Source organism: Zootoca vivipara, chromosome 6 (assembly GCF_965207765.1).
Source record: "Zootoca vivipara chromosome 6, rZooViv2.hap1.1, whole genome shotgun sequence".
Classification (NCBI taxonomy): Eukaryota; Metazoa; Chordata; class Lepidosauria; order Squamata; family Lacertidae; genus Zootoca; species Zootoca vivipara.
In genome coordinates this window covers 40,675,985-40,691,896 of record NC_142589.1, presented here as the reverse complement: position 1 = coordinate 40,691,896, position 15,912 = coordinate 40,675,985, and the positions used below count along the sequence as shown (strand labels likewise).

The following is a 15,912-nucleotide window of genomic DNA, read 5'->3' as shown; positions in this document are numbered from 1 at the left end:
CATTTAGCTGTGTTGGACAATACAAATGATCTTAAAGAAGAAATGGAAGGGAAAGATCAAGTTGTAAAAAATCACTGAGATTCAGCATGGAAAATTGTTCTCTCAGTGGGGGGGGGACACAAGACCCATGCTTAGGTCAAAAGGATCTTAAAGAAGAAATGGGAAACTGTCAAGTTGATGTAAAAAAGCACCAAAACCCAGTATGGAACATTGTTCTCCCAGTGAGTGGGAGAACAGGATCCATACTTGGGTCAGAATTTAAGGGGAATAAAAATTGACAAAGGATTGAAAAATGGTAATTCTAGTGGTTGGCATTTTGTAGAATACAGAGAATTAGGGGGGCAGCAGGGGGGAAAGAAGGAAGTGTGGATGATAAGTTGTGTTAGAGTGGGAGTGGGGTGAGAAGGAAAAACGGGTATTATGTTCTGATTGGTAAAGATGGACTGAAACTGGATTGCTTTATGGAACTTGCTGAATCGTCTGGGAGACTCAGAGTCCAGGGGAAGGGGGTAGAACTAGATGTAAATGTTATTAGGAAGAAAGAAGTAATGTTTAAATTTATGGATATTTCTGGGAAGTAGTTTTAGGCTAGGGGCTGAAATAGAAGATAAATGGGTTTGAAATTAATTATAGGATAGAAATAATTGATGAAATGTCGATAAGGATAATGATGAAATGTTGATAATAAAAAATGTGGATAATGAAGAGGAAAGTATTAATGAAATAGAGAAAGATGAAAATTTATAAGTTGTTGAAAACGATTTAAGATATACAGTGGAACCTCGGTTTACGAACACCTCGGTTTACGAATTTTCAGTTTACGAACGATTGTAACCTGGAAGTAAGTAAACCGAGGTTTCCGAGGCCTACAGAGGCCTCCGCGAAAGCCTGAAGACTGGGCCACAGCTGCGGAGGCGCTCCCATGGCTCTGTGAAGGCCCGGAGCGAAGGCCCGGCCTCCGCGAAGGCATCGGGCACTCCGGTGCCTTTGCGGAGGCCCGGAGCGAAGGCACGCCTCTGCAAAGGCACCGGAGCGAAGGCCCAGCCTCCGGGAGGCACCGGAGCGAAGGCCCGGCCTCCGCGAAGGCACCAGAGCGAAGGCCCGGCCTCCGTGAAGCCATCGGATGCTCTGGTGCCTTCGCGGAGGCCGGGCCTTCGCCCCGATGCAGTATTGGAGCGGAGGCCCAGCCTCAGCGAAGGCATTGTGATTGTGGAGCCCCCATCCAAACAATGACTATCATCAGCCCAGGTAAGAAATAAATGTTAATTTTTTTCACCTAAAAAATTTTTTTTCACCTAAAAAATTTTTTTCACCTAAAATACTGCCTGATTTATTTTATAGTACAGTACATTGATTATTGCCTTCATTTTATGGATCAATGGCCTCATTAGACAGTAAAATTCGTGTTAAATTGCTGTTTTAGGGGGTGTTTTTCATCGTATGGAACGGATTAATCCACTTTCCTTTACTTTCAATGGGAAAGTTCGCTTCAGGTTAAGTACACTTCAGGTTAAGTACAGACTTCCAGAACCAATTGTGGTTGTAAACCGAGGTACATACTGTAATATGAAAATTGCTAAAGATGAACTAAAAATGGAACCAGTGAGAGGGGAATCAAGGAAGTCCATATAACAATGTTAAGGAAGGTAGATAAGAGGAGATATATGTATTGTTGCTGTTCTTCTTTTTCTTTTCTTTTTTAATTGTTTATTTAGTGTGTGTTTGTGAGTTAATTGTATGCTTTATTGGAAAATGAATTTTTTTTAAAAGGAAGATGAATACAAGAGCCAGCTGGTGATTCCGTGTATAGGGCTCCCTGTTCATTATACTAGCATGCAACAATGACCATTATTAGAGAGGGAAAGCAGTGCTAGATAAACAAGTAATGTTTCATGAGCTTTGTTCTTATGTTCTCAGGTCGCAGGTCTCTTTTAGTACCCCACCACCATTGCGCTCTGCTGGGAAGAAAGGCTTAGTCCGTAGGCCAAAGAATTACAGAGGTGTTACTGTGAAAGCTTTTGAAGACGGCATTGAACAAAACTTGCTGCAAACAAAAGGCTGTGAGTTCCCTTTTGTTCTCATTTGGACTGGGTTGCCTGTGTCTATTTGAGTAGCAACCTGTGAGTAGAGGGGAGATTAATATTCCAGTGCAGAAGGAAGTGTCTGAAAGTTGTAATGGTGGAGCATGGAATGATCATACTGTTATCTCCATTTAAAAGGCTAATCCGTTTTTGAATTTTTTTCAACAGCACAGAGCTACCTTGTGGCTCCAAGTACGTTATCAAATGATCCCTCAGCACAATTTGCTGATACAGAGTTGTTTGCCCAACCTGAGCTCAGCAGGCAGAGTGAAGCAGGGCTTTCTGCTGTTCAATCTCAACTTCACCCGACAAGGCAGTCTTTAGCCAGAGAGAGCTTGCCATCTTCTATTCAGACACCCTGGCAGGGTGCAGAGACTGATATGGCTGTTGAAGTTGTGACACAGAACAAAGGAAATAAAAGTGAGTAGTCTACTTTCCCCCATCTGTCTATTTAACAAAAATCAGCTCATGATTGTCTTTTGCCTAGTAATGTGCACAAATGGGAGCAGCAGCAGAAAGAACCAAAGAGGTATTTTGCAAGGAGCACCAGGGCACTGAACAATGAGCACTCCCCTTTGTGGAGAATTTTTGGAAACAATCAGAGCTAATGTTAATGGTATTCTGGTGCCTTAGCCAAATATGTCTTGCAATGAACAGGCCATGTGTAGGCTTTGGAATATGTTAGTGAGAATAATTGCTGTGTCCTTCTGAACTCAACCATGAATATGGCTCAAATTAACACTGCAGTTAATTTCCATATTAATATTTCTGAATTCCGTAGAGAATAGTCAGAAGGCATATGATACAGTTTTGCTGCTGAAACTAAAGCAGGTCTGGCCCTGGGAAATATTATAAGCCACTCTGAGCTCTGAAGAGGAAAAGTATAAGTGAAATAAATAAATATTTACACAGTACAGTGGTACCTCGGTTTCAGAACAGTCCTGTTTAAGTACGATTCTGTTTACGAACTCCGCAAAGCTGAAAATAGTGTCCTGGTTTGCAAACTTTACCTCGGTCTAAGAACGGAATCCGAATGGTGGAAGGGCACCGGCAGCAGGAGGCCTCATTTGGGAAAGCGTGCCTCGGTTTCAGTTTAAGAACGGACTTCTGGAATGGATTAAATTCATAAACCGAGGTACCACTATATTAATCATAAAGCATAGTTGATTCATTAAATAATATATTTGTAAGATGTAGAATTTGCACACTTCACTACCATGGCCATTCAGTATATGCCTTGATCTCTTTTCTAGCTCATTCATTTTTGGACGACACATCTCAGACAAAGTAAGTTATATTTGCTCTGTGACTATGCTGTAACAACTGATTCTTCCTCTACTGAACAACATAATGTCAGCATCCAGTACATTGTCAACACTGATGAAAGAGGAATTGCAAACTATTATTTTTATTATTTATTTGATTTCTTACCCACTTTTCACGACATGTACCTACGGTAGTGAGGGCTACAGCAGTGATGTCAGAGGTGCTGGAGCTACTTGGTTGCTCTATATGCCACTACATTCAGTATGGCTGCATTCAGATGATCCTCCAAACAGTGATTTGGAGCAGCAGGAGTGAGCACCAGAAAGTCTTAAGCTGTTGAGCCTGTTTTCTCCCTGCTGCCCACCTGCAGGAAAAGGGAGAAGATTAGGAGTTTCTAAATCTCTTGTTTATCAGGCTAGATGGAGAGAGGAGAAATGAGTGCATAAGCCTAAGGCTTCCACTGCTTGTTCCTGATCCTTCATACCATGGTTTGGAGCAGGGATGGCTAAGCTGTGGCCTGTATATACCACCCTCAAGAATGCCTATGTCCCCCAAGCAATTTGGCTGCTGTATGGGATATTTTGGGGGGAGGGGTTGTAATGTGGTGCTGTTGAGCCCTCTAGGACCTTAGTTAGATTCACCTCATTGTCAGGCATTTTCATGAACAATGGCAGACACTGAAGCCAGTAAGGGAGAGCAAATAAGAACTACAAGTAAGTAGCTGGGGAGCCTGATTTGGATGGGGTGGAAGCAGGAGGAGTGATGGAGCATGGCCATGCTGCCCTTCCACAGTTGTAACGCTGCCTTAGAACTAACAACCCATTGTTATTCTTTCACCAAAAGTAGCTGCACGGGAAATAAGAGGAGAGAAGGTCCCAATTTTTCCTTTATGGATTAGCAACAAGGAGAGGAAGCTTGCAGCAGCAGGGTGCGGTTTCATGGTGTCTAGGGTGTGCATGTACGCCGGGGTGAATGGAGCCCGCCATGCACCAGCCCTTGCTGCCAGAGTGACACCAGCCCCAAGTCACTTGGCAAGGCTGGAATGATCCCAGCCTCGCAAAGTGGCTCAGGGAGGACTGCATGAGTAGGACACAACAGCCATGCACCCTTTGATCCCAGCCCCTCAAGGGCAAGGCTGAGATCAATGGGCACATGGCTTCCTTCTCACACCACCCTCCCTGAGCCAGTCCCGCTTTGCAAGGCTGGGATCTGATCAGATCCTAGCCTTGCAAAGCAGCACAGGCCTGGCTTGGGAAAGGCGTTGTAAGCAGGACGCCCCTCAGAAAAAAGTGCCCAGGGTGATTGCCCTGGCAGCCTCCCTCCCCCCGCTACACTATGCCCCTGGGAAGCTGAAACCAGTGCAAAAGCCTTTCCAAGCTATTTTCCTTGTTTCTGGAAACAGCTGTGAATGAAATTTCCAACTTGAATGTACATCCAAGGAATAAGGCAAGTAGAAGTGCAGAGATGTTGTTGTTGTCGTTTAGTCGTGTCCGACTCTTCGTGACCCCATGGACCATAGCACGCCAGGCACTCCTGTCTTCCACTGCCTCCCGCAGTTTGGTCAAACTTCCGCAGTTTGGTCAGTTTGGTCAAACTCATGTTCGTAGCTTTGAGAACACTGTCCAACCGTCTTGTCCTCTGTCGTCCCCTTCTCCTAGTGCCCTCAATCTTTCCCAACATCAGGGTCTTTTCCAAGGATTCTTCTCTTCTCATGAGGTGGCCAAAGTATTGGAGCCTCAGCTTCACGATCTGTCCTTCCAGGGAGCACTCAGGGCTGATTTCCTTAAGAATGGATAGGTTTGATCTTCTTGCAGTCCATGGGACTCTCAAGAGTCTCCTCCAGCACCATAATTCAAAAGCATCAGAGATGTTGGGTAGTACTTATTGAGGAAAGTGAAATTAATAAGCAAGGGTGAGAAAAGGCCATGGCTGCTTTGATGTGTGGCTCCCAGTGGGTTGGCCATGGACCACTGTGGTCCTCTGTCTGAAAAAAGGATAGCTATTCCCTGGTTTGGAGAATTGTCTGATTTTAACCTATGTGTGAATATTTAGACTGTTTTTGCACTGCTAGTATTATCAGTGGTGGACCTTGGGATCTCAAATTTCAGTGGCGCCACGTGTGACACTAAAATTCAGCCCCTCTCCTCTGCCTCTGCCTCTCACTTTCCATTTTACTTCATAATTGTGCTGCCCCCATGGCTCCATTGCCAGTGTGACTGAACTGGTTGCGCTCCCCTAAATCCATCTCTGGTATCACACACACTGTGTGTCCGTAAGTTATCAACTTTCTATTATTGCTTTGCTTCCCCATAGTTAGGGACTTCTGTTTCATCAGCATTTGACACATGATATATACCAGGGGTTGTGAACCTGGTTCCTACCGCCCACTAGTGGGTGTTTCAGGATTCTAGGTGGGCGGTAGGGCATAGCTGCCAAGTTATCCCTTTTTTTAAAGGGATTTTCCCTTATGCTGAATAGGCTTCCTCGCGAGAAAAGGGAAAACTTGGCAGCTATGGCGGTAGGGGGTTCTATGGCACAAGCTGAATCCTCCTTCCATCGAGCACTGGTGGGCGGTAAGGAAATTTTACCATCAAGGAAGATGCATTAGTGGGCGGTAGGTATAAAAAAGTCGACTACCCCTGATATATACTGCCAATTTCCTTAGGTTATCTGTTTCAGAGCCATAAACATCCAGAAGTTATTTTGGCTTTTAAATGAGTCTACAAGTAGAGTTTCCTTGTGGTAAATTAATGGCTGAATTACCAAGTTTCCCTTATTCCCACAGTGCTAAATAACGTATTTGTGGATATGTTATTTATAACATATAATACAACTGTCAGTAAAGACAGCAATGATCCATTTCCTCACAGGGTACTTACTCTTCTGTTGTTTCATTTTTATTTATTTGCAGGGATTATAGGAACATCAATAGGAATATAGTTACAGGAGATACAATTAAAAATCAGTATGGATATTTAAAGTGATGGATGTTCCTCACACCCATACCTAAATGAAGCTCATGAGGACCACAGTTGGGAGCCCCTGGTCTAGGTGATGTGTTTGAGTTAGCTTGGTGGATGAAACTGAAAGATGGGTTTGTCTTCTTTCAGGTTTCATGACACCTTTTTAAGGGGCTTTAGGTAGCTTTTTTACTTGAGCTTCGATACCTTCAACAGGGGAGCTTGTCCGCTCACTCGCCCTCCCACTACAATGTAAGAACAGCTCTAATTTGCATATTCCTGCCTAGTGGAGTGAGTGGGAAGGACAACCCATCCAAGGATCACCTCTATTCCCTACATAAAATGAAACTTTACGATAGGTCCAATGCCACATTTGTCTGCCCAGCATTGTGTTCTCTGAGCTTGGTTTGAGTATGGCTATGGCTGTGACAGTTGAGCTCCATGGGTTCAGTGATATGGGAACTGTCGGCTCCATTGGGATTCAGTAAGAAAGCTCAAGGTCCATTAGGAAGATGAATACAAGAGCCAGCTGGTGATTCCGTGTATTCATTATACTAGCATGCAACAATGACCATTATTAGAGAGGGAAAGCAGTGCTAGATAAACAAGTAATGTTTCATGAGTTTTGTTCTTATGTTCTCAGGTCTCAGGTCTCTTTTAGTACCCCACCACCATTGCGCTCTGCTGGGAAGAAAGGCTTAGTCCGTAGGCCAAAGAATTACAGAGGTGTTACTGTGAAAGCTTTTGAAGACGGCATTGAACAAAACTTGCTGCAAACAAAAGGCTGTGAGTTTCCTTTTGTTCTCATTTGGACCGGGTTGCCTGTGTCTATTTGAGTAGCAACGTGTGAGTAGAGGGGAGATTATTATTCCAGTGCAGAAGGAAGTGTCTGAAAGTTGTAATGGTGGAGCATGGAATGATCATTTAAAAGGCTAATCCGTTTTTGAATTTTTTTTCAACAGCACAGAGCTACCTTGTGGCTCCAAGTACGTTATCAGATGATTCCTCAGCACAATTTGCTGATACAGAGTTGTTTGCCCAACCTGAGCTCAGCAGGCAGAGTGGAGCAGGGCTTTCTGCTGTTCAATCTCAACTTCACTCGACAAGGCAGTCTTTAGCCAGAGAGAGCTTGCCATCTTCTATTCAGACACCCTGGCAGGGTGCAGAGACTGATATGGCTGTTGAAGGAGTGACACAGAATGAACAAAAAGAGATAGTCACACAATACACTGACTCTGTTGATGAGATTGAAGCTGTACTTGAGGAAAATGCTGCTAATCCAATGGAAGCGCATCAGCAGAGCCTGCAGGATACTGAGGAAGGATTAACACCTCATCATCAAAAAAATATGCTAAGGCAGAGCGCTGAACATGCAAATGGGTTGAAAGTTGTGTTCCAGGAAAGGACTGTTACTCCTGAAAGAGGGCAGCAAGAGAGCCTGCATGGGAACAGTGATATGGAACACTTCTTAAGTCCTGGAAATCATCTGCCCACCAGTAAGTAATCTGCAGTGGAAGTGAGGAAAGTTGAAGACAAGCTGAAAGCTGTGAGCAGATTATTAAGACCTAATCGGGAGAGTGATAGAAGCACCACATCATTGGCATACAGCAGACAGGATATCTTCCTGTTACAAATTGATGGAGTGGGGGATATGGTGGCACCATATCGTTTATATAAAAGTTACAAAGTGTGGGAGCCAATATGCAGCCTTGTTTCACGCCTTTTGATGTCTTAAATGATTCCGACAGACTTCTCCTTAAGCCCACTCTAACTCGTGTTTCGGTGTCACGATACAATTCATGAGTTAATAATAGGAGTCTTAGGTCTATATTAGCATTTGAGAGTTTCTTCCACAGTCTATTACGGTTGATTGAGTCAAAAGCAGCAAATAGGTCAATAAAGGCAGCAAACAGGTCTTACAACTTTGACTTCTCAATTATTAAAAGCACTAACAGGGATTTCTGAGGTAAATCAAACCTCCCACTTATCCCTCTAGCCTTTCTTTAAACCCTCTAGCACTCGTGGGTTTTCAAAAATAAAAGAGAGTCCTCTTCCAGCCTAAACGTGGCCAGGTACCTATATAGACTCTGGGCTATAAGTCAGACTGTTCCTATGTGTACTCAGATAAGGGTTTCACTTTACTAGAAACTCCCTTACTGTCAAGCTAGCCTCCTTCCTGAGGTAACTTTATTACCATCCAGAACCTGTCTCCTCCTTTAGCCCCCCCCCTTTTCTTGGTGCACTCTCAGCCACAAACTAACCTTTCTCCTCTAAAAGGCAGTTTTGACAGTTTAAAAGAGCTCCCCACCAACTGGGTTCCTGGATACCTTAGCTGGAAATTGAAATAGACGATTACTAGTATGACACTTTATAGATGGATATTAAACCTTCGATAGGTCGGTTGCAAAACATAACATAACAGTTTCAAATTCGCCACATGGTGGCACCATATCGTTTATATAAAAGTTAAAAAGTGTGGGAGCCAATATGCAGCCTTGTTTCACGCCTTTTGATGTCTTAAATGATTCCGACAGACTTCTCCTTAAGCCCACTCTAACTCGTGTTTCGGTGTCACGATACAATTCATGAATTAATAATAGGAGTCTTAGGTCTATATTAGCATTTGAGAGTTTCTTCCACAGTCTATTACGGTTGATTGAGTCAAAAGCAGCAGATAGGTCAATAAAGGCAGCAAACAGGTTACATTTGTTCTGATGAGTATATTTGTTGATGGTATGAGACAGTGTAAAGCACTGGTCAATAGTACTATATCCAGCTCTGAACCCTGCTTGCTCCTCATATAAGGTGTTATTTTCATTTAGCCAGTCTGTTAATTTGGTAAGCAGATGACGGGCATAGAGTTTGGAGGGGATGTCCAGCAGGCCAATGGGGCGGTAATTTTGAGAGAGGGTTTTATCCCCTTTCTTATAAATTGGCATGATGATAATCAATTTCCAGCCAGCTGGCATTTGAGCTGGTTTTTTTCCAAAATTTTTTATTCATTTTATAATAAAAATGCACAATAAAACAGAAAGAAAAACAAAACACAATGCAACTAACTACATATAAAACAACAACACAAAAGACATCTAAAAGAAATGAATCATATTTTTTCCTAAACATTTTTATATGGACTCCCTCAATACCCCCTTCTGATTTTCATTTTAGATCCTCTTTAGCAGTTTTCATCAGTCATAGCTTAAAGTATATTTTAAAAGTCTTTAACTATAAATTCCTCACATCATAACCTTAACCATTATCTAATTTATTCAATACTATCATATATTTCTAACCCTACAGCCTATATTTACCTCCATCGATATCCATAATTCAAATATAGCAATATTTTTCAATTAACATTTAATTACTCCAATTTTTTTTTTGCATTTCCCATTCAATTCGGCTCATTCCATACTATCATATTTAAACAATATTTGTTTAGCCATCCAATCCGTTTTCAGTCCCAGTTCATCACTTAAAGAAAAACCACAATTTCAAAATCAAATCTCCATCTCAATTCTGCTTCTTTCTGTCTCTTCTGAGTGAAAACAGAATCCTTTGGCACTTTTTGGTAGATTTTTTCCTCCTCTTGTTGTCCTCCTCCTTCATTCTCAGCAACACTTGAATCCTCCATTTTCATCTCCTCTTTTCTTTCCCCGATTTGTGCTCTTTTTTGAAAGTCCTCCAGGCATTCTTTAAACTTTAAATTTTCATCTCTGCATATTTTCATCTCCCTTCTAATTTCAAGCATCAGATTGATAGCTGTCTCATAAAAGTCAGATGTTATGTTATTCATTGGCATCTCTCCACATTCAGGGTGATGAATGTGATGGCCACGCAATCAACCAGAAGTCCTTGAGCTGTATTATTTATTTGGGTGTAGAGCTTGTCCAGGATGGGTTGCCACCATTCCATATGTGTCTTAGTCTTAAATAGCTCTGGCGGCATCATGTCCTCGCCTGGCGCTTTATTTGGTTTTAAACTCTCTATCAGAGATTTTATCTCTGTGGGAGTCACCACTTGCCATTCTGGAAGATTTGACTGATCGATGGTCACCTTGGCATCGAATAATTGCCCTGTCTGTTCTCCAAAAAGATCAGCATAGTAATCCAGGCCATGTATAGTACTACTTTTTGTTTTGGCAAACCTATACAGACATGTAAACAAATTATGAATTTTGCTGGTTTTTATTTGTATGTTGATTGAATTGCCCTAAATGCACCAGTTACAGATTTTTTTAAGTGATTTTATAAATTCTTTTAAATAAAATGAACATCCTATGGATCTCATCAGTCTGAAAAGTTTGTGGATCATAACATTGCAGAGAATTTATGTTTCAGGTGTGATCTCAGGAGCTAAAATGGGATTGAGTAATGCCAGTACCCAGAACATGACTCCTTTTTACTTGTGGAGATGAGACTTCAGAGGGAATTTTTTCATGTGCCTTCTCTGCCGAACTCCAGCTATACTGTCAAAGCTAAAAACTATATGGCAATATGTGAATGGGTAGTAGCAGACACAGTGTACTGTGTGTGACTGTGTTTCTAAATGTTATCTAAGATTTTATTCGTCACTGAATGAATACCTTATTTGCCTCTGACTTGTAGATATTCAGAACCCCCAAAGTACTAAAGCTGGAACTCCAAGCAGACGTGTAAGTAGAAAGAGATCTGAGCCGTTTGAGAGGCTACCAACAAAAGAAATGGAAGATGGAACATCTCAAGAAAAAAAAAAGTTGGACCCAGAAACTATGGATGACATGGTTTCAGAAGCTGAAATGGATTCTGAAACTGAGGAGGTGTCAGAGGCTGAAATGGATTCTGAGAATGTTGGTGAGGAGATTTGTTTGGGAAGGGGAATGGAATCGTGGTTACTCATGGAAGTGTAGACAAATGGATTTTGAAGCTACCTGTTGGTGAGCTCATTCCTCCAGATTTTCAGAACAAAACAGAGTATTTTAGCTCTTTGGGGACTGTCACGGTGAGACTTATCAATGTACAGCCCTATTCCAGAGCATTACTTGTTCTTGAATTATTTCATAATCTCATTTCAAACTCTCAGCAAGGATTCACAGCTAGACTTCTACCTATAGCTGCCAAGTTATCCATTTTTTAAAGGGATTTTCCCTTATGCTGAATAGGCTTCCTCGCGAGAAAAGGGAAAACTTGGCAGCTATGCTTCTACCCAGTGCTAAGAAATCAGTTGCTGGTGAATCACTCAAGCCCTTGCTGTGGAGTATTAGGTCAGTGGTGAAAAGGGAGGAAGTCCCAAGATGCCTGAAGCAACCCTATCTGTGACTCACCTACTGCCTTTCAACCTACTCTGAATGCTTCATGGAGATGGCATGCACAGGGCTTATCTTTTTTCTCTCCCATCAGACTTAACTGAAAAGACACCGGCATTTGTACGTACTAGAGTTGTCCAGTGTACACCATTGCTGTCTGACCTACATGCTCCAAAAGTGGCTGCCTCCAGGTAACTATATAATTGCAATGGGATAGAACTTCAGCCTCAGCAACTGACTATGGCAACTGACTTTTATTATCTGAAATAGCTGTTTTGCCTTATGCTGTCTACAGCATAAAAATGACTATACATTTGGGTGTCTGGCCTGCACAAAAATTGTAGCTTATCGGGCTTCTTTGCAATGCTCAGTTTCTCAATGCAAGAGGTACAATGTGTTGCCTAGAAGTCATTTCCTCTGACCTGGAAGTCCTGCTCCAACTCTCTATTTTTAATGGCTGGTTGCTGTTACTCAGTGATGGATAAGCATTTTGCACATGCTTAATTTGACCTCAAACTATTCTTTAGCTGTTCTGATTTAGTATCCTTGTCACAACAGTGCCCGAGATTGTAGCTGCTGATGCTTAAAAAGGTGTGGGAATGCAGATCTGCCAAGTATCTGTCAAATCTTTCTAGTGGAAACACAGGACTACTTTTTTTTATGGAGGCGATGTCATAGAATCATAGAGTTGGAAGAGACCACAAGGGCCAACCAGTCCAACCCCCTGCCAAGCAGGAAACACCATCAATGTATTTTTGACATATGCCTGTCAAGCCTCTGCTTAAAGACCTCCAAAGAAGGAGACTCCACCACACTCTTTGGCAGCAAATTCCACTGCCGAACAGCTCTTACTGTCAGGAAGTTCTTCCTAATGTTTAGGTGGAATCTTCTTTCTTGTAGTTTGAATCCATTGCTCCGTGTCCGCTTCTCTGGAGCAGCAGAAAACAACCTTTCTCCCTCCTCTGTATGACATCCTTTTATATTTTTGAACATGGCTATCATATCATCCCTTAACCTTCTCTTCTCTAGGCTTAACATACCCAGCTCCCTAAGCCGTTCCTCAAAAGGCATCGTTTCCAGGCCTTTGACCATTTTGGTTGCCCTCCTCTGGACACGTTCCAGCTTGTCAGTATCCTTCTTGAACTGTGGTGCCCAGAACTAGACACAGTACTCCAGGTGCGGTCTGACCAGTGCAGGATACAGTGGTACTATTACTTCCCTTGTTCTAGATGCTATACTCCTATTGATGCAGCCCAGAATTGCATTAGCTTTTTTTAGCTGCTGCATCACACCGTTGACTCATGTCAAGTTTGTGGTCTACCAAGACTCATAGATCCTTTTCACATGTACTGCTCTCAAGCCAGGTGTCACCCATCCTGTACTTGTGCCTTTCATTTTTTTTTGCCCAAGTGTAGTACTTTACATTTCTCCCTGTTAAAATTCATCTTGTTTGCTTTGGCCCAGTTGTCTAATCTGTTAAGGTCATTTTGAAGTGTGATCCTGTCCTCTGGGGTATTAGCCACCCCTCCTAATTTGGTGTCATTTGCAAACTTGATCAGGATGCCCTCAATCCCATCATCCAAGTCATTGATAAAGATGTTGAATAAGACTGGGCCCAAGACAGAACCCTATGGCACCCCACTAGTCACTTCTCTCCAGGATGAAGAGGAGCCTTTTGGGTTCGGTCAGTCAGCCAGTTACAAATCCACTGAATGGTACCATTGTCTAGCCCACATTTTACCAGCTTCTTTACAAGAATATCATGGGGCACCTTGTCAAAGGCCTAGCTGAAATCAAGATAGGCTACATCCACAGCGTTCCCTTCGTCTACCAGGCTTGTAATTCTGTCAAAAAATGAGATCAGATTAGTGTGACACGACTTATTTTTCAGAAACCCATGCTGACTTTTAGTGATCACAGCGTTCCTTTCTAGGTGCTCACAGACCGTTTGCTTAATGATCTGCTCTAGAATCTTTCCTGGTATTGATAGCAGGCTGACTGGGCAGTAATTGTTTGGGTCCTCTCTTTATGTTATTGGGTTGTTATTGGGTTGTTTTAATTTTGATTATATGGTGCTTTTTATGTTGATCTTTTATGTGATCCACCCTGAGTCCTCTGGGTATAGGGTGGTATATAAATTCAATAAATAATAATACATAGGAATTCTGAATTTTCATACTACTTTGCCATTTCTGGCTATTATATACATTATCTCTTCCCTTTCTGTGTACCTCTGTTGGTAGGCCAGTCACATTGTTACTAATGTACATGAAGTACTCACTCTTTTCAACATTAAACTAAGGTGAAACTTCCCTGAGGAAGTAAATCAGGGTGATTATATGTTGTGTGTTGCATCTGTTCCTGTAGAGCTTGCTGCATACATTTAACACTTCTTTCCCTTGGAGGTCTCTTTCAAAACAGCTTTCAGTTAAGCAGGGTAAAAAGCCAGCTAAGAGGGCATGCAGAGGAAAAAGTGAGCCGGCTCTCCCCAGCAAGTTTGTAAAAAATGTATTTGCCTGCTATGTGAAGATGCCAGTGGCCAGGGATGCTTTCAAGACTGTGAAGAATTGGTGAGTAATAGTGAACACCTTTCATACCAATTAATGATGTGGAAGAAGTGGTTGCCATCTGAACACTGTTGGACCAAGAAAACCAAAGTGTGGCTATATGGCATGAAGGATGTTGTGCTGTCAGTTTCTATCATTGCCACACGTTTTGAGGACTGAGTCCTCTTGTTTTTCTTGTGGCCTTGCAGCACAGCCATCCCTTGGAATGTGGGAAGGCTGCAGCTTGCTTAACTTGCTTTTCATATCCTTTTAGTGTGAACTTGTACTTTAAACAACTGAGTGACAACTTGGAAGCCTATGCAAATCATGCCAGAAGAAAGACTATAGAGCCAGCTGATCTGGAGCTTCTCATGAGGCGGTAAATGATGTTTAGTTTGTTGTTTCAAGGGCTCTTCATCAAATTGAAGGGATGTTCCAGTCCAGTGTTACTGAAGTTGTGTATGTTTCTGAAAACAGATCTCTCAAACAGTAATTGACTAACAGAAGGGCATGCATACTTGAAGACTAACACTTTTTATAGAGTCCTGGGGCCTTCTGCTAGTCAATTTCCAGGCAGCTTTATTGCAAAGCAAGTAGTCTCTAACCTGGCCCTTTGTTTTCCTTCAAGTAGACATTGGGTGTAGAAGTAGTCGACTACTTCGTTGGTGTCTTTGAGTGAAATCTGTTCTGCCAAAGAAAGTTTTGAGGTCATTGTATTACAATAACCTCTTTCCAATACCTGACATAAAAAAACAGGCAGGTGTGTGTATCATGGGATATGCAGTAGAAAGGGGAACTGAAATGGACATTTCAGCAGAGAGGAATGTGATGAAGAGGGGCTGGTGAATGCTAAGATGGCAGTCCCATCTTACATTTACACACATTGCCAATGTCCAGCTTTGGACAAATGTCTGGTGAATGTGTTAAATTCAGAGCTGCTATTTGTGCCTGCTCCTGAAGATGTGCGGTCTCTATCAAACATAGGTTTGTGCTGTCCCACATCATGTCCCCAATGCTTTTAGATTGAGTTGGTAAGCGATTTCTGTATACCCTGCCTTGATTTAAAATATCTGTCTGGCCTCTCGATTATCTGAAACTACAGTCACAGTTCATAAGGGCAATGATCAGAATGAACAAATTTAGCTGAGAACTCATTTTCTGCCTAATAGCAAATGGCAGCCTGGTAGTTATTTGAGTTATAGCCATAATGACCATTAGTTGTAAACAAACTTTATTTCCTAACTCACGTATTATTTTCTTCCCCCATTCTCCCCTCTTTTAATCCAGGCAAGGACTGATAACTGACAAAATTCCTTTAAATGTGCTGATAGAGCGTCACATGCCTCTGGAGTACAGACAGCTGCTAATTCCTGTTGCCACTAGTGGAAATAAAGTGTTCCCTCCCAAGCGATGATGAGATGCTGGTGGCAATCTGTTCTCAATATGGGGAAAGGAATGCAGTTCCAGAAACACCCTGGGAGGCTAGAACATTTACAGTACACCCAGCAAGTTCTCAGTACTCTACTGAAAAGACTAGGGAAAAATCTCAATTCTGAATAAAATAAGTATTTACTCTTTTTACCTTTGTTTTCCTGTGGTACAGAAGCTTTCTTCATATTCCTGTTCAGTGGTTGTTAAATAAAGCAATGTTTTGCAGAGCACAAGTTCTGTGTTTTACTTTGAAGAACTGATAGTATTACACAATGTGCTGGAGGATAGAAGAGTCACAGAGGCTCAAGTGTGTCATCTTAAACTTCATAGCATAAAATTTTGCT

The 15,912-nt window shown here is 42.1% G+C and overlaps 1 protein-coding gene across 4 annotated transcripts in view; it reads left to right on the top strand.

Moving 5' to 3' along the window:
• The window catches only part of CENPT (centromere protein T), a 31,390-nt gene extending 15,595 nt beyond the window's left edge, over positions 1-15,795 (top strand). For 3 of the 4 annotated variants that reach the window (XM_088671021.1, XM_035121146.3, XM_088671022.1), the window contains 10 exons: positions 1,918-2,060; positions 2,250-2,501; positions 3,335-3,368; positions 6,951-7,093; positions 7,270-7,803; positions 10,915-11,139; positions 11,686-11,782; positions 13,997-14,161; positions 14,412-14,516; positions 15,425-15,795. In XM_088671021.1, the coding sequence (XP_088527147.1) occupies positions 1,918-2,060; positions 2,250-2,501; positions 3,335-3,368; positions 6,951-7,093; positions 7,270-7,803; positions 10,915-11,139; positions 11,686-11,782; positions 13,997-14,161; positions 14,412-14,516; positions 15,425-15,551 (1,825 nt within the window). In that variant the 3' untranslated portion in view covers positions 15,552-15,795. The remainder of the gene's footprint in view (positions 1-1,917; positions 2,061-2,249; positions 2,502-3,334; positions 3,369-6,950; positions 7,094-7,269; positions 7,804-10,914; positions 11,140-11,685; positions 11,783-13,996; positions 14,162-14,411; positions 14,517-15,424) is intronic. The other variant, XM_060275976.2, reaches the window with a different exon arrangement.
• Positions 15,796-15,912: the final 117 nt, after the last annotated feature.